The sequence below is a fragment of the Phascolarctos cinereus genome, unplaced genomic scaffold (assembly GCF_003287225.1).
Source record: "Phascolarctos cinereus isolate Bilbo 61053 unplaced genomic scaffold, phaCin_HiC Scaffold_5;HRSCAF=322, whole genome shotgun sequence".
Taxonomy (NCBI): Eukaryota; Metazoa; Chordata; class Mammalia; order Diprotodontia; family Phascolarctidae; genus Phascolarctos; species Phascolarctos cinereus.
Genome location: NW_027555958.1, coordinates 252,760,090 through 252,787,303, shown reverse-complemented (window position 1 = coordinate 252,787,303; position 27,214 = coordinate 252,760,090). Strand labels below are relative to the sequence as shown.

The 27,214-nt window shown below is 45.6% G+C and overlaps 2 protein-coding genes across 2 annotated transcripts; one reads left to right on the top strand and one right to left on the bottom strand.

The window, feature by feature from the left end:
* The first annotated feature begins 637 nt into the window (after positions 1–637).
* Positions 638–20,316, top strand: ZBTB4 (zinc finger and BTB domain containing 4). Its single transcript, XM_020966695.2, is given in 8 exon segments — positions 638–768; positions 13,035–13,093; positions 14,066–14,914; positions 14,916–15,089; positions 15,092–15,177; positions 15,681–16,653; positions 16,655–17,572; positions 17,575–20,316. Coding segments are annotated over 6 exon segments (3,048 nt in total). The 5' UTR covers positions 638–768; positions 13,035–13,093; positions 14,066–14,074; the 3' UTR covers positions 17,632–20,316.
* A 946-nt stretch (positions 20,317–21,262) lies between these two features.
* On the bottom strand, positions 21,263–27,202 carry CHRNB1 (cholinergic receptor nicotinic beta 1 subunit). The gene is made up of 11 exons (XM_020966697.2): positions 26,965–27,202; positions 26,721–26,860; positions 26,311–26,355; positions 25,449–25,558; positions 25,173–25,281; positions 24,681–24,828; positions 24,235–24,444; positions 23,518–23,741; positions 22,519–22,694; positions 22,037–22,187; positions 21,263–21,607 (listed from the first exon to the last, which is right to left on the bottom strand). Exons 1-11 carry the CDS (start codon positions 27,017–27,019, stop codon positions 21,467–21,469), a joined length of 1,509 nt encoding a protein of 502 aa, XP_020822356.1. The 5' UTR covers positions 27,020–27,202; the 3' UTR covers positions 21,263–21,466.
* Between the last annotated feature and the right edge of the window lie 12 nt (positions 27,203–27,214).

Below are 27,214 nucleotides of genomic sequence, written 5' to 3'. Positions count from 1 at the left end.
GTTTTTGTGACTGCACAGCTCTCCTGTGCATCTTTGTCCTGTTTTGTGCGTTTTGTCTCTCCCTGGTATGGCTGTGTTTCTATTCCTGCTGTGGGTGCATTATGCGAACCTTGTGTTATATGTGTTCTTTCCTCTGACTGCCACCCCCTTCCTTAAGTCGTAATGTGGCCCCCTTTCTATACCGAGCTGTATTCAGGCGCTTTGTTTTGCATCCACACAAGGTATTGCCCCTTACATGTACCCTCTGCCCACGGGCCTAGCCCGGTAGAGAGCAGTTACTGTGGGTATTGCTGTGTAATGTTGTTAGGGGCACAGCTGTCTGTCACCACGAGTAACATGTTACATTTTCCTCCCAGTTGTAGCACTGTGTCCCTGTGCTTGTTGTTGCTGACCCAGCGCGCTGGGGTGAGTGTGTGGGTTGTGTATGCTGCGCGCCCCCCCACCCCAAACCCTCTCTCTCAAGGCCAGGCAGCAGCGGCGGCGGTGGGGGACGGTGTGTCTGGGGGGGGTGTTGGGGGGTGTTTCCGGGGGGAGGGGGGACCCGGGAGGAGGGAGGGGGGACCGATGATGTCAGCGGCGGCGGTGGCGGCAGCGGCGGCAGGGCCGGGGCCGGGCCGGGCACTGGGGGGGTGGGGGGGTGGGGGGTTGGGCCGGAACCGAAGTCAGAGCAGGAGCCGAAGCAGGAGCGAGAAGTGGCCTTAGCCGGAGTGGCCGGGAGCGGCCAAGGCGATGAACTGGGCCTGGCGGACGAGGCGCCATCATAGTCAGGTGGGCCGGAGCCAGGGACGCCTGGGCCCCTTTCCCGCGTCCCGCCTCACCTCACCCCGACCGGCCCGGGCCTCGTTCCCCGGACGCGGACGCACACGGCTGGCCCACCCCTAACCCCCAGGGCACGGGGCGCTGGAGGATTGTGGGCCCCAGATTAGGGGGGTCCGGGCGGGGAAGACCCCGGGACCCCCTCCAGGCTCCGCCCAGGGCGGCGCAGAACTCTTGGTCCGAGCCCGCCGGGAGCACCCACCTCCCTTCCGGGGCACCGCCAACACGGACCCCGAGATAGTGGCATCTGGTGGGCAACCTCTCCATGGGAACGAGCTGCTGGGATGCCTTTGAGCTTAGGTCGTGGGGGGCTGCCGACCCTCCCCCTCATTAAAGGGGGGGATTTGGCTGAGGAAGGGTTAATTATGCAACCTAGTCTCTCTCCTCCCCCTTTCGTCCCCCTCCTCCAAAGGGGATAGGGTGGGGGTGGGGCGGGGCCGGGTCTGGGCTCTGCTCTGCTGGGAGGGTGATGGCGTAGTAGCCGAGAGGGAGGGAGGGGATGCAGAGTTATGAGCCTGCGAATGGAGTTGTGATGCAGGGGGATGGAAGGCTAGCTAGAGTAAGAAGTGGGGGTCTGTGCGGCTGGAGTGGCCAGTATGTAAAGTGGCTGACGTGTGTGTGTGCTGTGGCATTGAGAGTTGTTTTCTTCTAGGCTCCAAGATTTGTTGGGTGGGGAAGAGGAATAGCCCAGGGGGTGGGAGAGATGGGGGTCTTGCTATTCCTCCTCTTTCCCACCCCCCCACCCCGAGTGGGAAGGGTGGAATGGTGTAGAGTACTGCGTGGCTATTTTGCTGTGTGTCTATGTATGTGACATTCGACATTACCAAACATAGTTTGTCATACAGATAGACTATGTGGTGTTCCTATGATATTACCATGTGTATATGTGTATGTCTCACATCAGTGTGTTTGACTTAATACAAGGATGCCTTGTGTGATTTGTCTCTTGAAATGTAGGTAAGATCAAGGATCTAGAATTGGAAAGGACCTTCGAGGTCATCTAGTCCAAGCCTCTAATTTTACAAATGAGGATACCTAGGCTTAGAGAGGTTAAGTAGTACTTAGTATAGTCCCTGGTATATAATAGGAGCTTAATAAATATTTATTGATTAATTGAAGTAACTTGGCCAAGGTCAGGAAATAAATGAAACAGCCAGTATTCAAGCTCAACTTCCTTTAATTCTACCATAGCTCTTTGCCTGGCACCATAGGATCCCCCTCGTTGCTCATTGTCACCTGTGTTATTTATATACAAATATGAATCCTACATATTGTAGAAAGGAAATTGAACAACTTGAGCAAGGTAATACATGAACCAATTTGGAATGTTGGGTTGTGTCTGTGTACTGTTCCTGTGTGGTGAAAGATCTGTTGTGATTCCATGCTCCTGGGAAGTATGTATATATATTGCTTGTACCATTTGTGTGTTCCGATGGTGTATATCCCCTTGTGATATAGTGGATATCATGCCTGCGATGAAAATAATAGTTGACATGTACACAGAACTTTATGATTTGCCAAATGAGATAATATACAGTATCTCATTTGAGCCTCTCAACTGTCTAATGAGATACAGCCCTATATAAAAGTGTTATTTCCATTTTACAGATGAGGAGACTGAAGCTTAGAGAGGTGACTTGCCCCAGTGACTTGATTACATTTTACCAGCTCAATCGACAAGCATTTAAGAAGCACCTCTATGTGCCAGGCACTTTGCTAGCCTCCAGATACAAAGAAAAAAGCCAAACAGTCCCGGCCCTCAGGGACTTAACATTCTAAGAGAGGAGATAACATGTATGTTTATGTAATCTTATACAAAACTTATATACAAGATAACTAGGGGGCTTATTGAGCAGAAGATGGCATTTGAGATTAGTCTTAAAGGAAACCAGAGATTCCAAGAGGTAGGGGAAGTAAGGAGGAAGTTGTTTTGGACATGGGGGATAGTCAGTAAATAGGCCCAAAGAAGGGAAGCAGTACCTTATGGCTGTGAGACAGCAAGAAGGCCAGTTTAGCTATCCTGTAGAATGCATGGAGGAAATAATAAGACTGGAAAAGTAGGATATAATAGAGGAGAGTCTTAAAGCAGATAGCCTGGTTAGAAGCTATTATAGTTCAGGACACAGATAATAAGGGCCTGAACTAGTGGAGGGCTTTGCTAGTGGAGAGAAAAGATTATAATGGAAAAGATATTGTGGTGATAGAAACGTTCTTTGGCAACTCTTTGGATATGTGAATGAGAGTGAGAAGTTGGACGACACTGAGATTGCACATCTGGGTGACTGGAAAGATCATGGTGTCTTTCACAAAAAATATTGAAGTTCAGAATAGGGGTGGATTTTGAATGGGAGCCTGGAAGATCATGAGTTCAATTTTGGATATAGAGTCATAGGATGGACTCTGAGGCCATCAAGGCCGACCACTCTCATTTTATAGATGAGGAACTGAGGCCAAGAGCTTACTCAGGATCACACAGATTATAAGTAGTTGAAGTAAGATTTGAACCCAAGTCTTCCTGACTTTAGGTCTAGTGCTGTGTCACTATACCATGCTGTCTTTCATAAAAAGCAGCTCCTGGAGAAGCTGTGTTGAGTTTGAGATGTCCACAGAACATTCAGTTTTGAAATGTCCACAGGAAGTTATTGGTGTGAAATTAGAGCTGAGGAAAGAGATTAGGGCTAGAAATATAGATCTGGAAGTTTTCTGTATAGAGATGCCACTTACACCTTATATGCCTGTAATTCACTCCTTCCTCACTTCTGACTTTTCAGATCCTTAATTTGTTTCAAAATTCGGCTCAGTTGGCACCTTCTACCTAAAGCCCCTCTGATTTCCCTGGCTACTAAAATCTTCCTGACAAAAAAAGAAAAATTAATTTGTATTTGGGGGGGGCAATTGAGGTTAAGTGACTTGTCCAGGGTCACACAGCTAGTAAGTGTCAAGTGTTTGATCTGAGGCCAGATTTGAACTCAGGGCCTCCTGACTTCAGGGCTGGTGCTCTATCCACTTCACCACCTAGCTGCCCCCACCTTGTATTTTTTCTGTATTTTGTATATGTTGTATATGTGCATGTTGTCTCCCCCTATAAAACTAACTTGTGGGTAGGGACTAGTTCATTTTTGTCTTTATATCCCCTGTGCTGATGTACAGTTCCTGATATGTCTTAATAAGTCCTTAATAAATCGTGATAGGATCTTAATAAGTGCTTGTTGGTTGATGGATATTCGTTGGAGAAGGAAAGTGATTAGGTTGGTTTGGGTGTGTGCTTCTGGGATGAAAGTGCTTTTTGTGTTAAGTTTTGTGTATATCTCTCTGTTGTGTTATTCTTTACTTTTGTGGGTGTGTGTGTGTGTGTGTGTGTGTGTGTGTGTGTGTGTGTGTTTAAAGAATGCTGTCCAGGGGGCAGCTAGGTGGCACCATGGATAGAGCAGTGGCCCTGGATTCAGGAGGACTTGAGTTCAAATCCAGTCTCTGACACATAAAATTTACTAGCTGTGTGACCCTGGGCAAGTCACTTAACCCATTGCCTAACCAAGGAAAAAAAAAAAGAATGCTGTCCAAACGTAGATGTATGTATAAGAAAAACAGTGAAACAGCTAGAGCTAGATATTATTCATGTGACTAGTATCACCTTTGTATACAATGTGCTCCTGAACTTACCTGTGTACATACTATTGGGATTGTGTTATGTCTGTTCAGGCCTCTTAGCTGGTGAAGAGCAGGGGACTTTGGAGAAAGAAAGTTGGACAGGAAGTTTGGGGTTAGGGTGAGGGGGATGGGTGGGGTGTATGTTAGCATTTGTAGGCCTCTGGGTTCATGTGCATACGTGGTTTGTCATCAAAGTGGAAAACACAAAATTGAAGTTTTTGGTCTATTTCCCTTTAGCTCTGTGACTATCTCTCTCCTTGTGTCTATCTAGTCTCTTCTGAATAATAACCAACCAGAATCTTGAGCCTTTGGGGATGGGAAGGGGAATTCACTTACTGATTATAGTCTGTATTTCAGGTCTTTGGATTGGTCTTCCTTATATAGGTATACATGTAGTGTGGGAGTGGTTTATATACATGACAGAGAGAGAGAGAGAGAGAGAGAGAGAGAGAGAGAGAGAGAGAGAGAGAGAGAGAGAGAGAGTGTGCGTGTGTGAATGATGGCTCATAAGAGGCATGTGTATATATATATATATATATATATATGGTGGTCTCTGGGTGTAGACAAACTTGTCTCTGTGGGTAATGGTGTACATACATCATGGAATGAGTGTTGGAGAGAATATGTTGGGGGCAAATCTGTATTGTGAGTATGAATGTGTACTTGGTGTGCCTATTTATGTAGGACAGTAGTATCTTGAGTGTGAACGGCTGTGTTGTGAATCAGTGTAGTGTAGAAGGGGAAAAGCACAGGACTTGGACTGACTCAGAAAACCTAGCTCTTACTAGATAGCTATTTAACTATGGATAAGCCACTTACCCTGTGTTCCAATTTCCCCATTTGTAAAACAGGGATAATAAAACCTTGCTTATCAAATGGTTGTTTTGAGGATGAAGTGAGATAAAATATATGAAAAAGTTTTGTAAAGTTTGAAGTGTTATATAAATTTTAAGGTTTGACTAACCTGCACGTGAATGTTATGTGCCTTTGTTTGGATGTGTCTCTATTCTTGCATTGCCAGCAATGGTCCTTATGACCATTCAGGCATCTCTGTCCCAGGAAGAAAATGTCAGGATTCCCTCAAAACCTTTGCTTTTTTACCACCATCACCCTCTCTCCCAGTTTAAGTACTATCTGTCCTTTAAGGACTAATTTTTAAAATTGTCCCACATCTTCTACAAAGCATGCTATAGATGAGTAAATCAACACATGAAGTGCTATGGGTATACAGAGACCAAAATGAATCATTTCCTTCCTTTAGGGAACATACATTCTGTGAGGAGATAAAACATGTATGCATATAAATATGAACAAAATATATACAATATAAATAAAATATGTAACAAGGTTTAGGTGTAACAATTCTTGTGTAGCCTGGTGGATTGTCAACTACTGTACCAGTCATCACCCCCTCACTAACTGCGGGCTCATTTCCTTACTCTCTACCAAGATTCTAAGACAATCAAAGAGTATTTTCTGATATTTGCTCATAAATTAATAGAAATACACAATCTCATTAATTCTATCTGAATCGCTACCACACTTTATAAACTGGATAAACTTCTTTTCCTTTCCTTTCCCCTTCTCTCTTTTTCCCTCTCTCATAGGCTTGCTTAAACTAGTGCTACTGCCTATACGTTTTATTAAGAGATCAACAAACAATGGAAAAACATATTTAGATTTTTCAACAATGTATCTGCTCTCAGAAGATATGATAGAGTCCCCTTTAGCCATCAGCTGCAAGTGCTGACTTCTCCACTGACACTAGAAACATAGTCCCATTATGCAGCACCCCCAGAAGGGAAGTTAAAATCCCTTCTCAGGATGTCATCTTTACAGGATGAGTTAAACAAAATTCTCTCAAAATATTTCTTTAATATTCCTCAAAGCTATCAGTTAACTCAGTCTCTCAGGAAAGATGTTCTCATAGTTTTCTCTTAGTAACTCACACAGTCTCTTTCAGACATGACAGTTAACTCTTAAATGACCCTTAAAGTGTAGCTCCCCACCAAAATTCTATTCCCTATGGTAATAACATCCAAAGTGTCTGTAACTATTTAAACCAGAGGTACAAAGGTAATTTGGTGGGGAGGCAAATTGCTGGGAAAATTTTAGCTGGGAAAATCAAGAAAGGACTCAGGAGGTGGTGTTTGAGCTGAACTTTGAAGGAAGCTAGGGATTCTGAGACAGGTGGAGGAAGAATGCATTCCAGGTATGGGGGACAGCCAGTGAAAAAGCATAGAGATGGGAAATGGTGACTCAAGTGTGAGAAACAGAAAGAGCAGGTTTAGCTGGATTGTAGAGTGCATGGAGGGGAGTAATAAGGCTTGCTTGAAAAGTAGAACAGGGCCAAGTTTGGAAGAGCTTTGGAGCCTCTACTTGCTATATGGTCCACTCTCCTCATCTTTTCTTAGTCTGAGTGTTACTTCAAGATCTAGTTTTAGTACCATCTCTTCCACAAAACTTTGACTACTCCCAGTCCTCATATTTGTATTTTCAGGATGTTATGTGGTACCCTGAGCACAGTTGGTGCTCAATAGATATTTGTTGATGATAAGGAAGATAAGTAGGAACCAAACAACTGCCATTATGAGGAAAAGGGGTAAATAGAACCCAAGTTGGACCGTTCTTGAAAGTTGGAGCCCCACAAAGATTCTGCACCAATTCTTCCCTTGTGGCTCCATGATGAGTACTCTTCTAGCTTTCCAGGGTTTTCACCTCTGCCTCCTTTGAAATTTACTAGTTTTGGTTTTCCCTTCAGAGCACTTCACTCTATGCCTTATAAGATCACAGCTAAATTCTAGTGAAACTAGCAAAATGGCATCATACAGTGAAAAGAACACTAAAAGACTTGGCTTTAAGTCCTCGGATATAATATCTGTATGATCTTGGACAAGAGCCCAAGAGTATATAAGCTTTTTCAAGGCAGGTACTGTTTCCTTCTTGTCCTCAGTGCCTAGCACAGTGCCTATTAGGCGGTTAATGTTTATCAGATTGAATTCAAGAAGTGAAAACCTTTCAGAACTTGTTTTCTCCTTCACAAAATGGGCATAATACTTAAACTGCCTATTGCAAGGAGAAAGTTATTTGTAAAGTACTATATCGTGGCACTTAGACGTCATCCAGTCTATCACTCTCATTTTATAGATGAGGACACTAAGGCCCAGAGAGACATAATGACTTAGCTCAAGGTCACATGGGTACTCAGCATTTGAATGCAATTGTTTTTATTCTTACTGGGTTCCCCTCTGCCCCCCCTCCCCCAAATGACAAGCACAATTATTTTAATCTATCCTGTGTGACAATTACTTCTCTCATATACCTTACTTGGGAAAAGTGGGGATGGAAAGAGAGGGAGAGGTCTAGAAGAACTTGAAATATTGAAAGCTAAAGATAATACAAAGCCACTTTTAAGCCAATATCATCCCATATATTTCATTCTGCTACCACTTCCCTCCCTCTCCATGCCTGTCCCTCCTAGCTTTTTACCTGGAGCTGATGAGAGACCAGTTAAAATTTCTCTTCCTCACGCAATTTCCTCTCGTGAAAGATCGAGAAACAGGGTAGTAAGCATGTATATCAGAAGATAGACAGGGAAATCCCAAGTAGGATATGATTAATCACAGATCCATATGATAAATGAGCTTGAAGAAACTCAAAAGTTGTAATATCATGGATTTAGAGCTGGAAGAGAATTTGCAGATCATTAGTCTAATTTCTCTCTCTCTCTCTCTCTCTCTCTCTCTCTCTCTCTTTTTACAAATGAAGAAGTTGAGCCCCAGAGAGAGGAGGTGAATTGCCCAAGGTCACATAGCAAGTTAGCAGCAGAGCAAGGACTAAGGCAAATACATTTGTATAGAGCTTTAACAATTGGGAAGCCTCCCAAATTATTAAACTGTAGATATCCTTTGAACTATCTATACCACTACCACAAAGAAATAAAAGAGGAAAAATAAATGTCCAAAAATATTTATAGCAGCTCTTTTCAAGTTGGAAATTAAGAGTGTTGTTCTGTTGGGGAATGCCTAAACAATTGTATTGAATTGAATATGAATGTAATAGAATATTATTGTGCCATAAGAAAGGATGAAATGGACAATTTCAGAGAAAAGTGAGAAAAACTCCATGAACTAATGCAGAATGAAGTAAGCAAAAGTAGGTGAACAATTTATACGATGATAACATTGTAGTAAACAACTTGGAAAGAATTTAGAACTCTGATAAATGAAGTGATAAACCATGAGGCTGAAAGAATGAAGATAAAACAGAACACTCACTTGACAGAAAGGTAATGAATTTAAATGTAGAAAGAAGCATATGTTTTCAGACATGGCTAATGTGAGACTTTGTTTTGCCAAACTCTGCAGCTTTTTGTTAAGTTCTTTAGGTTTTTATTAGGTTCTTTATTCTGGGAGTGTTTTTTTTTTTAAATGTTCAGTTAGAGATAGTAAGAGGGAGAGATTAAAGTTATAAAATTTTCATTTACTGCAAAAATGAAAATAATAAACCATTTTAAAAGCAAAAAATATGCAGAGCTTTAGGTTTAAGACCACATTTTCATAATCACATTGAAAGACAGAATACAACATCCCATTGCATTTATTGTTTTTTTATTATGAGAATACATTTTACATGGCAAAGCAAATTGCATCCTTGATACTCCAACAAATTGTCTTTCATGTATGTTAAGATGATACAAGATCACAAGATAATTGAAACAGAGACTAATGTTCCTTTGATTATATTGATCATACAGTCAATCAAAGGATAAAAGTAGGAAAACGTGTGAGTTTTCCAGAGTTGTTTACCAATTGTGGAGGATGTCCTGGGAAGAGTTCATATAGAAGAAGGTGGATTCCTTATATATAGATGGTAAGGTTCTCCAAATGTTCCTGTTTACAAGTGATATTGTACTGATTGCATCATGTCCCAAAATACTAGTTTCCCATTGAGATTCAAAGATTCAAGAGTTTTGCCTAACAATCCACATAGGAAAAGCCAAGTGGATGAAAAATATCTATGATGTGTAACTGAATTACATTGAGTTAGTCCATCAGTTCATATATCTCAGAGAAACAGTGCAACACGTCCAACTATTGAATAGTCACTAGTAAACTAGTATTTATTAAGCAACTACTATTTCACAGGCCCTGTGCTGAGTACTAGGGATACAAAGAAAAGCAAAAAACAGCCTTTGCTTTTAGAGAGATCACATTCTAATGGGGGCACTGAAAGATGTGAATAAGCTGGAAAGCTGCAATTTTTTAATACTTCCAAATTTCTCATTAACACAAAAATCACATCTTTTAACACCAATGTTTTCCTGTGATAATATGTGACTATATATAATGGGAAATCTCTGAAGAATCAAAATTTGAATGACTCTAAGGTCAATGAAGGGATGCGTGATAGATATGAGTAGGCTACAGCATGTTATCAACAATGACTTATGCACAAGAAATGGTGCAAAAGTATTAAAGAAATGTGTGATGGGAAAAAAAAGAGGTGGGACAATCATGTAATGACTGAGGAATAATAAATAGGCAGCCTAATGCTACACTATAGAAGGCTGAAAGACTTTGTTACTTCCAATATGTTGGGTAGGTCTTTTGTGGTAGATTTATGTGTACTACATGGACAAGAATCAAACAGAATGAGAAGACATAGATGAGTTGTATTCTATGCCACTGGAGGACGTATCCACCTTGATGAGGTCCAGATCCACTGAAGAATTTAAGACTTCTAAATTGCTTTCTTCATGACAACTCTGCCTGATAGGTTGTGCAAGTATTTTACAGGTGGAAAAAATTAGGTTCAATTTGCCCCAAAACAGGAGCGGTATACCTGTCCCATCAACACATTCCGTGCCTACCATTTACCACAAGGCCTTCCATTTAACAAGCTCTCTATAAATATGTGGAAATGATGATGGCTATACATAATAATGTGGACATTTGGGTAATATCTCCACTTCCGAAGTAGTATAGACGAAGATACACTTGAATAAGCTCACACATACACATTCTTTTTGTGTGTGAGTGAGAGGATGGAAAAGACACTGGATTTAGAATGGGACTTGGGTTTTAGTCATGGTTCTACCATGTACCAGATCTGTGACCTTGGCCAAGTCACTTAACTTATCTGGCCATTAGTTTCCTAATCTGTAAAATGGGGATAATAATGAACACAGAGTTGTTAGTGAAGGAACATTTTGTAACATAGAAAAGCACTTAGTAACTGCAAAATCGCCACTTTAATATAACATTTATTCAGTGAATAGTTTTGAAGCAAGTAATGTGTACAGCTGGTGGGGAACCTATGGCCTTGAGGCCACATGTGGCCTTCTAGGTCCTTGGGTGTGGCCTTTTGACTGAATCCAAGTTTTGCAGAACAAATCCCTTTATTAAGGGGATTTGTTCTGTGAAGTTTGGATTCAGTTAAAGGGTTGCACTTGAGGACCTAGAGAGCCACATGTGGCCTTCAGGCCTAAACTGTCCTAGGCACTAAGGGAGATATAAAGGTATATAAAATATTATCTTTGCCTGCAAGGATCTTGTAATCTAATATTGGCATACCTAAGTACCTCTGTCTCTAGCTGCTCCTCTACTAGTATATGGCTGTTTTGTTTTTTCATTGCATCTCTGTCTCTCTCCCTTCCCATCAAAGAGTGGTATATCTCTGGAAAGTTGTATCTTTTTGCAGGAAAGGCTAGGCTGTCCATGAGAAGAGCCTGTGTGATATGTGTGTGTGTGTGTGTGTGTGTGTGTGTGTGTATAAAGATGTGTTCATATAGTTTGTGAGGAGTTTCTAATTTTTAATATTTAATTCAACAGATGTGCAAAGAAACTGAAAGCCACCATATTCAGGGAGTGTTTAAGTATGTAAGATGGTATGTACATGAGAGAAGACTGTGGGAAACTGTATTTCAGGATGTCTAAAAGACCTCCCAAAAGATTTTTTTTTGACCTTTTAAAAAATTTTTTTTAGGCAATTGGGGTCAATTGACTTGCCCGGGGTCAATTGACTTGCCCAGGGTCACACAGCTAGTAAGTGTCAAGTGTTTGGTCTGAGGCTGGATTTGAACTCAGATCCTCCTGACTTCAGGGCCGGTGCGCTATCCAGTGGGCCACCTAGCTGCTCCCAAAAGATATTTTTATAAAGAGGATGTGTATAAGTGAGAGCAATAGCGCTCTGGACTGACTTACAACACTGAGTTTTGCCACTTAGTAGGTATTTGATCCTGAGCCTCATTTTGATTATCTGTAAAATGGAGATAGTAACCCTTGCACAGTCCACCTTACAAAATCCTTGTGAGGATCAAATGAGATAATTTGTATGAAAGCACTTCTCATACTACGTGCTGTAGCATATAGAAGGGATCATTATACTTCAAGTTTACATGGTGCCATAAGTTTCACAGAGTCCTTTGACATATATCATTTCATAGAATCTTAATGTATTAAAGGCAGGTATTCTCTCATTTTGTATAGTCAAGGTTACATAGCTAGTTATCAAAAAGAAAACTGAAATTACTGTCAGAAGACCTTGGTTCAGCCTTAAGTGTGGACTTGGGGAGGTCACTTCACCACTTTGGGTCCCAGGATTGTCATTCATAACATAGGAATATGTTTTGTACTACCCACCTCTCAGGGTTGTTTTTAGCAAATATTTTGTAAAACTTATAGCACTGTATTAACATACTAATATTATAATAAGTGACAGATCCAAGTCTAGAGCCCAAAGTCTCTTAACTTCTACTTTGATGTTCTTCCCCTAAATCACTAGGAAATAGAGAGTATATGTGCATGCATGTGTATGAGATCTGTCAGAGTTCTTGATGATGGCTGATATCAATCTTGGAACTGTTTCTTTGGGAAGAGTAGAGAATGACTAGTGACCCAAACTGAAATTTCCTGGTTTGCCTATTATTAAAGTCTCTGTGATGGAACAAATCTCTAGCTTTGTGGACACAAATTTAAATCTCCCCATAACTAGGTATTGATAAACACTAGCCAACTGAAACCTGGGACCCTAGAATTCTAGAACTGGAAGGGACCTGTGGAAAATATTATGCAAATTATCTTCAGTGTATAAAGAAACCTATTATATGAAAGGCAACATACAAATCTCAAGTTTTCTTTAATACTTGATTAGCACTATGTAAATCAAATAACCAATCCAGTAAGGCTGTTGAAAGGCTTATTAACAAATTTGGGCTGTGTAGGTGAATCAGTATGGGGCAATGAGATGGTAATATGCAAATTAACTGAGTAGACATCTTTAGGCCAGTAATTTTGCAGAATACAAATTAACTGTCTTCTTTGGACCAATAATGGGATTCTGCAAATAAAATGTCTTATTTCTTGGAGCCAATAAAACCATGCTATGTAAATAACCTGACTGGGGCTATCTTTGTAGAGATGAAAGTGTGCAGACAAACCAGCCTGGCTACTTTGACCCCCACTACCCCTCACCCATTCTGTAGCTTCCTGCTTCTATACTTTCCTTCTCTGCTCCCCTGCCATCTTCCATAAGATTCCACTGATTTCTTATCTTTTATTTCTCCACAGAAAATTGAGACCAGGCTGAAGGAACTACCCCCTTCACTCCATGTTGACCTCTCCCTCAGGTAAAGGCTGTGATAGAGGAGTTTGAAAAGAAGGAGGTGGGCAGATAGTCCTGGTATAAGATCTAGAATTTGGATAGGGAAGTGGGGTAGGTGAGGAATAGTGTGCCAAATGGACATTTTGTCTAGGAATTAGAGTTATACAAAATGGGGGTCATTGAAGCTTCCTCTTCCTGCCCCGAAATAAATGTGATTCTCAGGTATTCTGATTTTCCCTTGCTCTCTGACCTCCGTGGCTTTTGATTGTCATTGTCCAAGACTCTTATCCCTTGTGACCTTGTAAACTCTGACTACTTTAACTACTCAACCTCTCTAACCCCTCTCTTTCTGACCAGCCTCCTAGTAACTGGCCTCTGAGTAGATCAGGTTGTTGTCTGATTTAAAGAACACTGGATTTGTAGTCAGAAGACCTGAGTTCAAATCCTGGTTTTGCTACTTGCTACCTGTGTGATCATGGGCGAGCTATTTAACCTCTCTGAGCCTTTTCTGTAAGATAAGGAGGTTGGACTAGATGTCTAAGGCCCCATTCCAGCTCCAAATCCTAAAATCTGTATTTCTCCTGCATTTTGACCTTTGACTTTCATCTGACCATCAGCCTTTCTACTTTGGTTTCTCAGAATCCCCAATGTTGGGCACTTGATTTTTCACCTTTGACCAGATGCTTCAAGGGAACTTTTTTTCCTCCTTATTTGTCCTTCGATGCATAACAGTTGACCCTTCCCAATTTCTCTCTCCATTAATTTTGACTCCCTTTACCTTTCTCCCTTTTTGACATTTGTTCTCCCCAGTTTCTGACGATTGATTTCTGTTTTCCTTGGTGCTTCCTATAATCCCCTTCCTGTTTTTACCCCTGACTCCATCCCTGATCCCCCTCTGGTTTAACTCATCCTTCTCACCCATTGTTCCCAAACCTCCTGGACAGCTTCCTTCAACCCCAGATTGAATCTTCTTTGCCCTTCCCTCTTCCCTCTGCAGGCTGGCGCCATGCCCCCCCCTGCAGAGGTGACAGACCCGTCCCATGCCCCAGCTGTGCTGCACCAACTCAATGAACAGCGTCTCCGTGGCCTCTTCTGTGACGTCACCCTCATTGCTGGAGACACCAAATTCCCTGCTCATCGAAGCGTCCTGGCTGCCTCCAGCCCCTTCTTCAGAGAGGCCTTGCTGGCCCAAGCCCCATCACCACTGCTGCCTGTGACGAGGGACCCTGCCCCAAACCCTTCTGCTTCTTCTGCTTCTTCCTCCTCCTCTTCCTCCTCTTCCTCCTCTTCCTCTTCCTCTTCTTCTTCCTCCTCTTCCTCCTCTTCCTTTTCCTCTTCTTCCTCCTCTTCCTCCTCTCCACCTCCACCATCCTCCTCCCCTACCACTTCACACCCACCCCGGGTTCTAGAGTTGCCAGGAGTCCCAGCAGCTGCCTTCTCTGACGTCCTCAATTTCATCTACAGCGCCCGACTGGCGCTGCCTGGAGGTGGTGGGGACGGGGCAGCTATGGCAGAAATCGGGGCTTTGGGACGGCGTCTAGGTATCTCACGTCTTCAGGGTCTCAGTGAAAGTGGGGATGCTTGGGTTCCTCCTGTTCCACCACCCCCAGTTCCACCCAAGGTCGATAGCTTTACCACTGGGCCTTCGAAGGAGTGGCAGGGAAGTGGAAGTGAAGTCCCTACATCTCAGACTTCCCTTTCCCGGCGGTCTCTTCCCTGCCCTCGATGTGGGAAAAGTTTTATCCATGCTAAACGACTGCAGACACATGAGGCACAGTGTAGGCGAGGGACAGGGCCCCGGGGAACAGCAGCTGGGCAAGGGGCTGGGGGGCTCCCAGGAAGAGATCCCAGAAGGGATCCAAAATTCATCTGCTTCCCCCAGCACAAGCTTTCGAGGGGGTCCAGAGCATGTGGTGAAGGTGGTGGGGGGTCATGTGCTATATGTGTGTGGGGCTTGTGAACGCTCCTATGTGACACTCTCGAGTCTAAAGCGGCATAGTAATGTACACTCATGGCGGAGGGGAAATATCCCTGCCGCTACTGTGAAAAGGTGTTTGCCCTGGCTGAGTACCGGACCAAGCATGAGGTGTGGCACACAGGGGAGCGGAGGTGAGTACCTGGGACCTCAGACCTTGTTGGGTGTGGTGGGGGGAAGAGAATCTGAAGCTGGGTCTGTACTTCTGCGTCCAGGATAAAGGCTTGGCCTACATAATCCTGAGATTCCCTTCCAATACATCAGGAATTCTGAGATCTTAGGGGGTGTTCTGTCTTTTTAAGATTCTGTATTTCCAAGAGAGCCTTGTTTGGAGTTAGAAGACTTGATTTCAAAGCCTTAGTGGGTGTGGGTGTGTGTGTGTGTGTGTGTGTGTGTGTGTGTGTGTGTGGTATATATTTTAAAAAATGAAAGGGTTGGACATAAAGGGTCTCCAGGGTCCCTTCTAACTTTAGAATCTGATACCCCTATGAAACAATGTTCCACATAGCTGGAAGCATGCTCAGACAAAAATGAGGAAGGAATCTGAAATCCTGACCCCTGGGGAAACAGCCTTAAATGACCTAGACTTGTTTCCCATGTAACACTTGTTTCCTGTTGACCTGTTGCCTCTGTCCAGGTACCAGTGCATCTTCTGCTGGGAGACATTTGTCACCTATTACAACTTGAAGACTCACCAGCGAGCCTTCCATGGTATCAGCCCAGGCCTCTTGGCTAGTGAGAAGACCCCCAATGGTGGCTACAAACCCAAGCTGAATACCCTCAAGCTATACCGCCTTCTCCCCATGCGGTCTGCCAAGCGACCCTATAAGACTTATAGCCAAGGGGCGCCCTCCACTCCTGCTCCTGCCCCTTTGTCACCAGAACCCACTCCATCTGCATCTACCCCTCCCCCCTCCCCCACAACACCACCACCACCTCTTCCTCCTCCACCCCCCAACCCTGCCCCCCCACCTTCTGTCATTGCCTTTGCCCACCCAGCCCCTTCAGTTATTGTACATGGGGGCAGCAGCACAGGAAGTAGTATGACTGGCGCTACTGGAGCTCAGGCTGCCTCAGTGATTGCCTACACAGCTCCGCCAAGGCCTCCCAAGAAACGTGAATACCCACCCCCTCCCCCCCAGCCAGCAGTAGCAGTGGTCACAGCAACACCATCCACACCAGCCACAACCACAATGGGGGCCACTGCAGAAGAGACCAAGGGTAGGAATCTCCGGGCAGGAAAGACTCTAACATATACAGCCAAGCCAGCTGGTGGGGGGGGAATGGGCCCTTCTGGGGGGCTCAGCTGGGGTGGAGACTCTTCTCAACCCCAGGCCCCCCCACCACTATGCCAGATCACAGTTCGAATAGGTGAGGAGGCTATTGTCACTCGAAGAATTTCTGAGACTGACCTCCACCCTGGAGAGGCCAGTGGCCTTGAAGAAGGAGAGGACAGTGAAGATGAGGAAGAGGAGGAGGAGGAAGAAGAGGAGGAAGAGGAGACTGAGGCAGGGAGTGAGGACCAACTCTGGCGGCCGTACTATTCCTATAAACCTAAACGAAAATTGGTTGGCACTGGTGGGGGGAGTAGCGGGACCAGCACCGGTGGTGGGGACCTCCAAGTGCCGCCGCCCTCGCTGGAGAAGGAAGTTTGAAAGACGATCCTGGGAGGAGTCCAGATCCACTGAGAGCCCCTCTGGACAGGCCAGTAGTGAGTGGAAACATCAATGTGGAGACTGTGGCAAAGCTTTCTCAGCCCTGAGGAAGCTGCACAAACACCAGGAAGCCCATGGCGGTGGGGGGATCCAGGGACCTCGGGCTGGCCGGAAGCCTTTGACCCGCTTTGCCTGTTCCCATTGTTCAAAGGTGTGTAAGACAGCAGCTGCCCTGAGCCGCCATGGGCAGAGGCACACTGGGGAACAGCCGGGGGGTACCCCCACACCTGTTATTGCCTATTCCAAGAGCCTCGGAGGAAGTGGGGCTGGGTCAGGACTGGGCTTAGGTGACAGTGGGGTAAAGGAAGAGGCCCCCCAGGAAATGCAGGTGTCATCATCCAGTGGTGAGGCTGGTGGGGGAGGGGTGGGAGGTGGGGGAGGCCCCGAGGCTGCCTCTCTCCAGGATCCTGTTATCTCAGGAGGGGAGGAACCCCTAGCAGCGGGAGGTGGGAACTATCCTCCAATGCAAGAGTTCCCCCTGGCCTTGGTTGAAGACAAGCAGGAGGTTTCAGGTGTGGAGAAGGCTGGAGCTGAGGGATTGATTGGGGGGGTTGTGGAGGGGACTGCCCCTGCCAAAGTCACTTTCTACCCTGAGCCCTACCCACTGGTGTATGGTCCTCAGCTCCTTGCTGCCTACCCGTACAACTTTAGTAATCTGGCTGCACTTCCAGTTGCCCTCAACATGGTCCTGCCTGATGAGAAGGGTGGTGGTGCCCTACCCTTCTTGCCTGGGGTCTTTAGCTATGCTGTGAACCCTCGGGCAGCACCCCCTACACCCCCTCTCCCTCAGTCGATGCCTTCACCAGTCCCCCCCACAAGGGGGATGGGGGTGGGGAAGGAATCGAAAGGGCCCAGAAGGGAGATGTGGGGTGAACTCATTACTTGGTTAGCCCCTTCCACCAGAAGCCACCCTTGCTTTCTATCCACCCTTTCCTGCCCCACTGTCCCTAGCCTGTCCCCCAACTCCCCTGGAGATCTCAAGTAGCTTCTGAGCTATGACTGCTAGTATGAGAGGAATACAGGGGAGAAAATTCCTGAGATCTCTGGGGTTGAGGCTGATTTGGGGTTTATAGCAATTTTCCCATTTCATGGGAAGTGATAGTTGGTGGGTCTCACCATCTCTTTTCCTGTTCCCCAAATCCTTTCTCCTGCTTCACCGTGATCAGCCCAGGGTGGTACCTATGGGAAGGGTATCTTGCTGTATCAACGTAGTTACCCAGATCCCCAGCTCTCGGAGCAACATAGATACATGTGGGTTTAGACACATGCATATATGTGTATATATATTCATATACATATATATGTATGTGTGTGTATATTCCCCCTCAGAAATGCCACTTGTGGTTTCTAGATCTAGGGGGATACCACCTCTCACCTTGTAACCTACTTTCCCTCTACTGTTTCCTTCCTACCACTCCAAAAAAAACTTTTTCCCAGCACATTCCATAGCACCTCTTCTCTCCCCTCCCCTTCCCCCACCCCCAGTACAGCTGACAGGGTAGTATGGCCCAGTGCCAGAACCATTGTAATACCTACCACCTGCACACCCAGGGACCTTCTGAAACAGTTCTTCCTGTGCTGCTGGGGAATATTCTCTCCCTGTCCAGAGCAATAGTCATGTTCTTCTGTCCCCCAAATTCAATGTTGGTCATTCCTAGACTCTTTCAAGTGAAAAGAAATGGTTGCTGGTTGGGCCATATAGGAGGCTCTTTCTCTGCTCAGCCAGATGTGGGGGATAATAAAAATCACCTCCATTTTTTTTTTTTGGTGATGGTTTCACCCAGACCAGATTAAATAGCCAGGAAAATCATTGGAGTAGTGTCTGGGTATGGGAGGTACTAAAATTTGCACATGCCCTCCCACCCTTTCTACAACTCCCATTTCTCCAAATATCATATCCACAAATACTCTGGTATGGATCCAAGTGGAACTGTCTTATTCCCCAGGTTGAGTATTAGAGTAATCCCTAACTCCTTTATTCAGGAGGTTCCTTTCCATCCAAAAGAGCACCTTACCCAATTCCCCATTCCCCAAAATCCTACATAACGGATGGGGAACAAGGGACTCCCAAGTAGCCCCCAAGCCTCTAATTTGCACTAGTGATACCCCATTAAGGGGTACCCCATTCCCTCCTAGTAGGGAAAATGGGTACTATTTCCCAATCCCTTGAGCCCATGAAAAATAATCTGCTCCTGATCTCAGCCTTGTGCTGGGGAATTGGAGCTAAAACCCTATTTCTATTTACCTCTCAAATTGGGCCTCCCGCTGTCTAAGATTAAATGAAAGACAACTTCCCTTACCCATGTCTGAATGAAAATACAAAACAAAGAGAGTCAGGTAGGGGAGTAAATTTGATGGGTGGGAAATAATTTGAAAAGAGCAAAAGCTGCTTTCTGCTTAAAATGGCAGACTTTGTTCCAGCCACCAACAACTGGTCAGGGGTCAAGATAACAACTCTCAGCGAACTGTGCTGCTGAAGTCAAGGCAGTGACTCCTGGAGGCAGGTGGATTTGGAGTATAGGGATTATTCCCCCAGATTCCAAACTGCTATTCCCCCACAAGCAAAACAATCAGGGGCATTGAGGTGGGAGAGAAGGCCTGCCTCACTCCCTATACTTGAAGGAGTATCATTCCTCTCTCTCTGTCCTCCCTCTCTCTTTGCACTTTTTTTGGTCTTGGCCAAAACCCAAGTAAAGAGTTTCCTACTGAATGTACCAAGTCCCAATGTTTAAAGAAAAAACTAAAAATACAAGAAAACATTCCCCCCTTTCCCCAAAAAAGATATTGTTTCTGGCACTTTAGAGAAAAACTGTGGGAAAATACATAATAGAAAAAAAGAAATATATATCTACACACAAATATACATATATTACATATATGTATATGTATATATACATATGTGTGTATATATAGCTGTATAGCGGAACCACAAAAGAGACTGAAGAATGCCTGGAGGCAGGGAGTAGATGCACTAAGGGCCTCCCTCCCCTCTTAACCTTTACCTTTACCCTTCTCCAGAGAGAGTAGGGGAGAAAGAAGAGGAGAGTTAGGAACTCTTGAGAAATGATCAGATAATTTTTATTTCAAACTAGATTGACATTCCAAACACATAGAGATTCTGGAAGAATTAAGAGTCCAGGAATTTGAAGGTTTGGCAATGTTGATATTTGGGAGAATCCAGATTCCAGGATTTGGAAGCTTTGGCTAAATTAAGATTGCAGGAAATTGGAAGGGCTCTCTTTAGAATAGGGCATCTTGCAATTGTGGAAATACCAGATATTGGAAATTTTAGATTGAAAATGATTGTGATCCCTGTTGTGCCAAGTCCTTTCACACTCCCTCACTGAGAGGGAAGCCATCATAGTGAAGAGGGGAAAGGCTTCTGGATCAGTGCTGCGAAGAGAAAGGAAAGATTTAAGATAATACAAACTTTTTAGCTTTATATTTTTAAGGAAACAGACTTAGAAAAACTGATTATATTTATCTTTCCACATCTGTGTGTGTCCAGCTCTCTACCTTCTAGGTCAATAAACTGAGACAAATGGACTGTGCTCTGCATTAGGGATGCCATCTGCACTTATTTCCTTATGAAGGGGTGAGGGGGACTGGGTCTTAAGGTGGTTCCAGAGGGTCACAGGGAAAGCCCCAGGGAACTGAAAACTGATTGCTCTGTGAGGATGCCTTCCCACACCATTCCTTTCCTCAGAGTTTATGGGGCCTATCCCCATGCAGGTCCTTGCACTCTTTGACCTTGAGCGAATTGGTTAAGATGACTGCAGCCAACTCCCAGTGGCCCTTGACAAAATACTGTTCAGCATTTTAGTCTCTAGAACTGTTGGGAACTAGAAAATCCTAGCTAAGTCTGAAGAGTGGTCTGGAATAGGATAAAAACACCCCTCTTCAGGGCAGCTAGATGGCACAGTGGATAGAGCACCAGACCAGGAGTCAGGAGGACCTGAGTTCAAATTTGGCATCAGACACATAACACTCACTAGCAGTGTGACCCTGGGCAAGTCACTTAACACCACTGCCTACCCTCCCCCCCAACAAAAAAACCACCCCTCTTCCAATTCTCTGGGCTTCCCTTATCCCTCTGTTGTTTAACCTTGGTATTTGGATCATCCTCTCACCTTTGAAGACCACAGAAATAGGTCAGGTCAACCTTCCTTAGCCTGAGGATCCACCTTATTGTCTCCCTTGCGCCTCCCTCATTGATTTTGTCCTCCTCTCCCCTACTGAGAAGTCTTAGGACTCCCTTCTACCATTTCTTATGACTAGCTTTGTACAATCTAGTGGTCACCTAACCTGAGCCCATATGAATAGAGAAATCGAACCTAGCAAAGCTTTCAAGAACAAAAAGACGATGATGATGGATTTTCAGGCGTAGCTGGGTGTTATAAGATTGTTTTGTGTGCTACCCAAAAACTCATCCAACGAGTAGGTACCCCCTTAACCACCCATTCTTAAAGCAACCTATCTCAGAAAATTAAAAAGAAAAGATTAGTTTTGTCATACAACAAACGTTTATTAAGCACATCCTGTTTGCAGAGAGGCTGAGGGCAAGCTGGAGAGGATACAGGATTTAGAGAAAACGTAAGTTGGGGCACTTCCCAGTAAGGAGTTTTAAATTGGGGGTCTGGGTGGAGACAGAGGAAACAGCAGAAGGAAGATATTCCACACCAGCCATTCTTTGGGCTCAGGCGTCACTTTAGGGGAAGGGGTCGGAAGGCGGCAGGTGGTAGGAGGCATCCAGAAAGATAATGAGTGTCCCCACGCTGGTGAAAATGATGAAGGTCCACAAGAAGAGTCGGTCCACCACCATAGCCACATATTGCCAATCCTCCTTCAGCTGGGGGTGGCGGGAGGAGAGAGAAGGCGGGGAACGAGAAAAATCAGCTTTGACTCCAACCTCCTGGACCTTGATTACCAACCCCGGATATCCAAAAGGCAGCAATCTCTTCCCCCATCCCCTACGATTACAGTCTAGCCCCCGGGAGGGGCGGGACCTCGGCCCAAGCCCAGTACGAATCAGAAGCCGGGAGCGAGACCAAGCTAGGAGAGGGGCTGGGATCTTTGACTGAGAGCTCGCTGCGACGTTGGAAGCCAATGAAGCCAAACCTCTCTTTTTACGGATAAAGACACCGAGGAACAGAGAAGTTAAAGGATCACACAGCTAGTAAAACTAAGCGCAGCATCTTGCTCCAAGTCCCCTCCATCAAACTGTAAGGAGCCAAGACCAAGGAGTTTCCACCCTCCCAACACCCGTTTTCAGACGTACGTCTTCGTAGTCCTCTTGCTCCTGCAACTGACGAGCGATGTAGCTTATGGAGGTCACCGCTTCCCGCAGTTCTGGGGGCAGCCTCCGACTCCCGCTCGGACCCCCGTTGATAAAACGACGAAGGTCCGGCGGGGAGAGCTCAGGTTGAAACCTGTGGGGCGTGGCTAATTTTGGGCAGCTGCCCAAAGCCCAGCTCCCCTTGAAGTTTCCCTGCTTCTGCCTCCTTGTCCCGCTTCTTTGGGCATCTATTCCGGCAGGTCACATGCTCCCTATAAAGACCTTCCACTCTATCCCCCGAGAAGCTTTGGACCTTCCCAAAAGCTCGAAGGAAATACAAGGGTCCAGGTTCTTTGCCAACCCCCTCCTACACGAAAAACTACAACACCCATGATTCCCTGCGGCAGTGGCGTTGGTTCTTAAGACAGCCTCTAATTCTGTACTTTTCGCATCTTTTGTAAAATCGGGGTAGGGTCAGGACTCACCTGTTGGTTTTAGAGAAATCCCCTGGCGGCTTCCGGATGAAATATTCATCGGTGGCTCGACCCCAGCCACTGCCAGGGGAGTCCCTGAGTGCCAAGACTGGAGGTTCAGGCTTCAGTGTTCTCTCTACCTTGGGCCTCTTCAGACCCAAGTACCGCGGGAGTTTGTGGATGAAGATCTAGAGAGGGGTAGAGGCTGAGAATCAGCTCCAGTGCACCCATTCCAAGCTATTTTCTGCACTTTGAAGATGAGGATGGAGGGGGGAGGGGCGGATAGGAGTAAGATCCTGACCACACAGAGAGGCCATGTTCTGGCCAAACAGCTCTGCAATCTCATCCTACCTCCATCACCATGGCTGAAAGAGCTCCCTCTTCCCATCTCTTGTCTTTCGGAATTTACTCCTCTAAGGCCTAGTTCCACATCTTTTCTTACCATCAGATCTTATATTTAGAGCTGGAAGGAGCCTCAAAGGTTTTTTTAATCCAACCCCTCACTCGGCAGATGAGGAAATGGAGTTTGTATAATAGTTACATGGGTAGTTAGTGGCAGAGGTGAAATCTGAACCCAGGTCGATGCTTTTTTCACCATATCCAGCTGTTCCTCCTTAAATTTCTTATGCCACATGATTTAACCCCTCCCCATCCACTTAATTATACTAACAGGGTATAGAATGTAAGCTACTTAAAAACAGGAGTTGTTTTATTTTTGTTTTTGCATTCTCAGCACCTAGCATAATGCCTGGCACAGAGTTGCTTAATAAATGGAGTCTTGAATATAAACTCCTTGGGAGCAGAGATTGTGTCATTTTAAAACTTTTAGCCCCCCTGTTGCCTAACAGAAGACATAAGAAATTATTATTTGTTGAAATTAATTGGATGCTGGACTCACATCTTAAAATCTATTCCCTCCCACACTCTTGCACAGTTTCACAAAAATTGAGAAGGGGAGTGGATAAGTCCCAAGCATGCAGATTTATGTTTCTGAGGAATAGTCCCTTTTACCTGATGAACCCAGCGGGGCATTTGGTGGGTGTGAGGGGACCGGTGATGCAAGTTGAGGACAACGACACTGAGTATGACTGAGAAGGTGACCAGAATCATGGTGAACATGAGGTACTTGACAATGATGGGGACAGCCAGGGATGTCTCAGGAACCTTACTGGCCAGCAACAGTAGGAACACGGTCAGGGTCAGCAGGGCAAAGATTGAGAGTGTCATCTTCTCCCCTTGTTTGTGAGTGAGTGAGAGATGAAATGAACAAATTGAATTAGGCCACCCCATCCCAAGGAAGTTATGTGGTAATCCAGGGGGAGAAGGCAGTTTTCCATGTAAAAGAACTCAAAGTTTCAGCTCTCCCTTCTTTTTTTTAAGCTGAGGATGCTAATGAAGGGAGTTACTGGAAGAAAGTAAGAGACCTTGGTCTCACAGGGAATATGAAAGTTGTGGAGTCCTGTTGTGAAGCCATGATGATGATGGTGGGGTGGTGGAGGGACATTGGGACATTCAAAGCAGGGAGAGCTGGTCCAGTGGGAGGGAAAACTCAGTAATTGGCTGTGGGCTGGATTTAGTTGTTTGGATTATAGAAGGAGAATCCTTGAACAGGCTTGAAAAAGGCTGAATTTGGGAAAAGGGAGAATCTGAAGTGTGGTAGCTGAAAAGGTGACCACAAATACTCTCTTCTACCTCATCTCTTTCACCCAACTCCAAGATTTTCCTTACCAGCATCTGGGGGTAGGTAGAAGACAAAAATGGCAAGGAGAGTGATGAGTACACAGGGAATTATGACATTGACTAGGTAGAAGAGTGGCTTCCGTCGGATGATCAGATAGAAGGTGACATCCTGGCGTTCTCCTTCCTTCCCTCCTTGTCCCTCTCCTGAAGGGTCATTCAGTCTTGAGGATTTATGGATTATTTCCCACTGGCCATTCTCTGGAGGAGGTGGTAGGCAAAGTTGTAGAAGTGAAAGAAGTTTGGGTTTACTGTGTGACAACTACATAACATGTGTGCTAGATATCTCCCATTAACATATGTGTACTAGCTGCTTCATTTAAGTAGGAAAAATCATATCTGCTCTTTCATATGAGCTATGCACATTCATATGTGGTATATGTACCCACTGTATGTACCACTGAATCCCTCAATAATTATCTGTGTCAAGCACAAACCGATGAAGTTTCCCTCATGGATGTAGATTTCACGCCTCTCTTGTCCATCCGGATCAAGCCCTGGGCTCAGGCTGACCTGAGAGCTGTCATAACTGTAAGAACTGAAGACCATAGTGCAATTCTGCCAGTCAAAGGGGAAGTAAGTGACCTGAAGGGTGAGGGAAGAAGCATCAGAGCGATATTCCCCAGCTATTGGTCAGGATGAGGAGTAGGAGTTACTAAGAGAGGTGGTTGGGTCTCTGGGATTAGGAGCCACTGGGAAGGGTCACTTGGAAGGAGAGGAATAAGCACTAGGGAAGGTCATTGGGAGGGACAGGGAGCTTGGAGGAGGAGTTACTGAAGGACTGAAAATCACTGGGGATGGTCTTTGGGAATGACTTGAAGTTAGTTGGAGGAGACTAGTGGTGGCTGGGGAGAATGACTGGAAGGGACTGGGGATTTATTGCAGAATCATTGCTTATCCCTGTGAAGAAGGGGCCAGTAGTCAGGGACCTGGATACTACAGCTGCTGCGGTAAATGGCAGGGGGCAGCCAGTGCACGGAGCCGTCAGAGGTCACCAACACATGAATATTTAGAGCGACGTCGAAGTTTCCATCATTGCTGAAGGGTGGGGCCGAATCAACCAAGCATATTTTTGCAGGCTTCGCCCTGAAAGCCTCCCACCTACCCTGCCACCTGAGTCCCTGTCCCACCCCCCTCCCTCCCAGTGACCGCGTCGCACCCCCACCATTATCCCCACCCCCCCCATCCCCACTCCCATCCTCTACTTGTTCATGAGCACTACATCCGGGAGCCACACGGAATCCGATGCAATCCTTAATGAGTCTATCCCCTCGTGTTCCGCCGGGTTCCAGCTTAGTCTGTAATCCGTCCATACCTAGAGACGCGGGAGGTGATGGTTTAGCGAGCGCTGGGCAACCAATTTATCCCAGACTGTAAGGTTCCTGAAGACAGGGACCTACACTTTGTGTCTCCTCTAACTTCAGGTATAGTGCTCTGCACACAGCAATTTTTAACAACTCGCATTTATATCCAGCTTTAAGGTTCGTGAAGCCCGTTCCTCACAATTTTTCGAATTAGGGAGTGCAATTATTGTCCCCATTTTAAAGAAAAGAAAACAGGTCCAGAGGAATGAAGTGACGCATGTCACTACGTATGTAGTGACACAGCTAATGTCAGAGCCAGTATTTGGATGCAGGTTTCCTGACCCCAAGTCCAGTGCCTACTAGACTCTTACTAAATGTTTGTTGAATGAATGGCCTGGGGCGGGGGTGGTGGTGGAGGGAACTGTCGGATGCTTGGGTCCTTCTAGCACAGAAGTTCTTAATCTTTTTTTTTGGTCTTATGTACTCCTTTGGTAGTATGGTAAAGCCTACGGACTCATTCACAGATTAATGTTTGTTGCCTACATTAGTAGTGGGAGGAGATGCTCAATTTCAGTCAAAGGTTAATGAAAATGAAGATGTGACTTTTTTTTTCTTATTGATCTCCTGAGATCTCTCCACGAACCTCCAAGTTTGTGGACCCTAGGTTAAGAGACCCATCTCTAGGGTAAGAAGGCACAAGGGATAGGATCTCCTATCCTGCCATCCCCACCCCCGAAACCTTCCCATACAGTCTCCTCCGTACCAGGTCCACATACACTTTGGTGATTAACTCCTCGTCCTTCTCGTTCTGTAAGGGAAGGAACAGGAGTTAAAGGGGCTAAAGTAGAGAACCAATAAAGGGGAACCTTCCACCTCTTAGAATTCCCTCTTTTACTTTCCACGGGTCCACTCAGCTTTGCCACTCCCCAGATGCCTCGCCGGCCCCGCCCATTTCATACTAGCCCCGCCCCTTCCCACTGGTCTCGCCAGTTCCAGGCTCCGCCTCTTCTACGTATACTTAGAAATTATCTTTAAGCCCCTCCTCCTGAGGGCCCCTCCCCCATGAGCTCGGGAGCTTTGTCTCTGAATCCTAATCCGTCACTCCTTAGGCCCCATACCTTCTGCCCTTACTCCCCACTTCCAACCCTAGCCCGACAGACACCTCTAACTCACCAGGCTGATGATCTGCGCTAGGGTTAGGCCGATGCTGACGGGCACGCGGTCCCCAGGGTCTCGGGCGGGCCTCACGGAGCTATCGTAACCCGAGAAAAGCTTTTCCAAGAGCTGACCCTCGGCCAACGTGCTGCTTGCCCCTAAAAATTGCACCATGAAGGTCCCCCAGTCATATCACACACACCCATGCCAATTTCCCCTCTCAGTGACCCAAGGAACTCGCCCCAAATGTCCCATTATCTACCGTCCATGGAGAACAGGACCCCTAGGGTCCCCAGCAGCAACACTCCTGGGGTCATGCTTGCCACTGCCTCTCTGCTCTCCCTAGGCTGGTTCCACAGCACAAGTGAGCTGGGATCGAGTGGCAGAGGAAATGACTAGGCGTTTAGGAATGTGCACCTGTTCGTCGGCCAGCAGCTGCTGGGACCCTAGTTCTAAAACCCAAGTGTCCCTTCCCCTTTTCTGCCTTGTCTTTGCCCACTGCTCTAAAAATT

Bases quoted from the DNA above. Each gene is read 5' to 3' on its own strand.
- CHRNB1 (XM_020966697.2), bottom strand. From the start codon at position 27,019: ATGACCCCAGGAGTGTTGCTGCTGGGGACCCTAGGGGTCCTGTTCTCC. The intron at 22,695-23,517 runs GTAAAAGGGACT...ACCCCTCTCTAG, and splicing joins TGCCCCGCTGGGTTCATCAG to ATCTTCATCCACAAACTCCC. The intron at 22,188-22,518 runs GTGAGTCCTGAC...CACGCCCCACAG, and splicing joins GATTTCTCTAAAACCAACAG to GTTTCAACCTGAGCTCTCCC.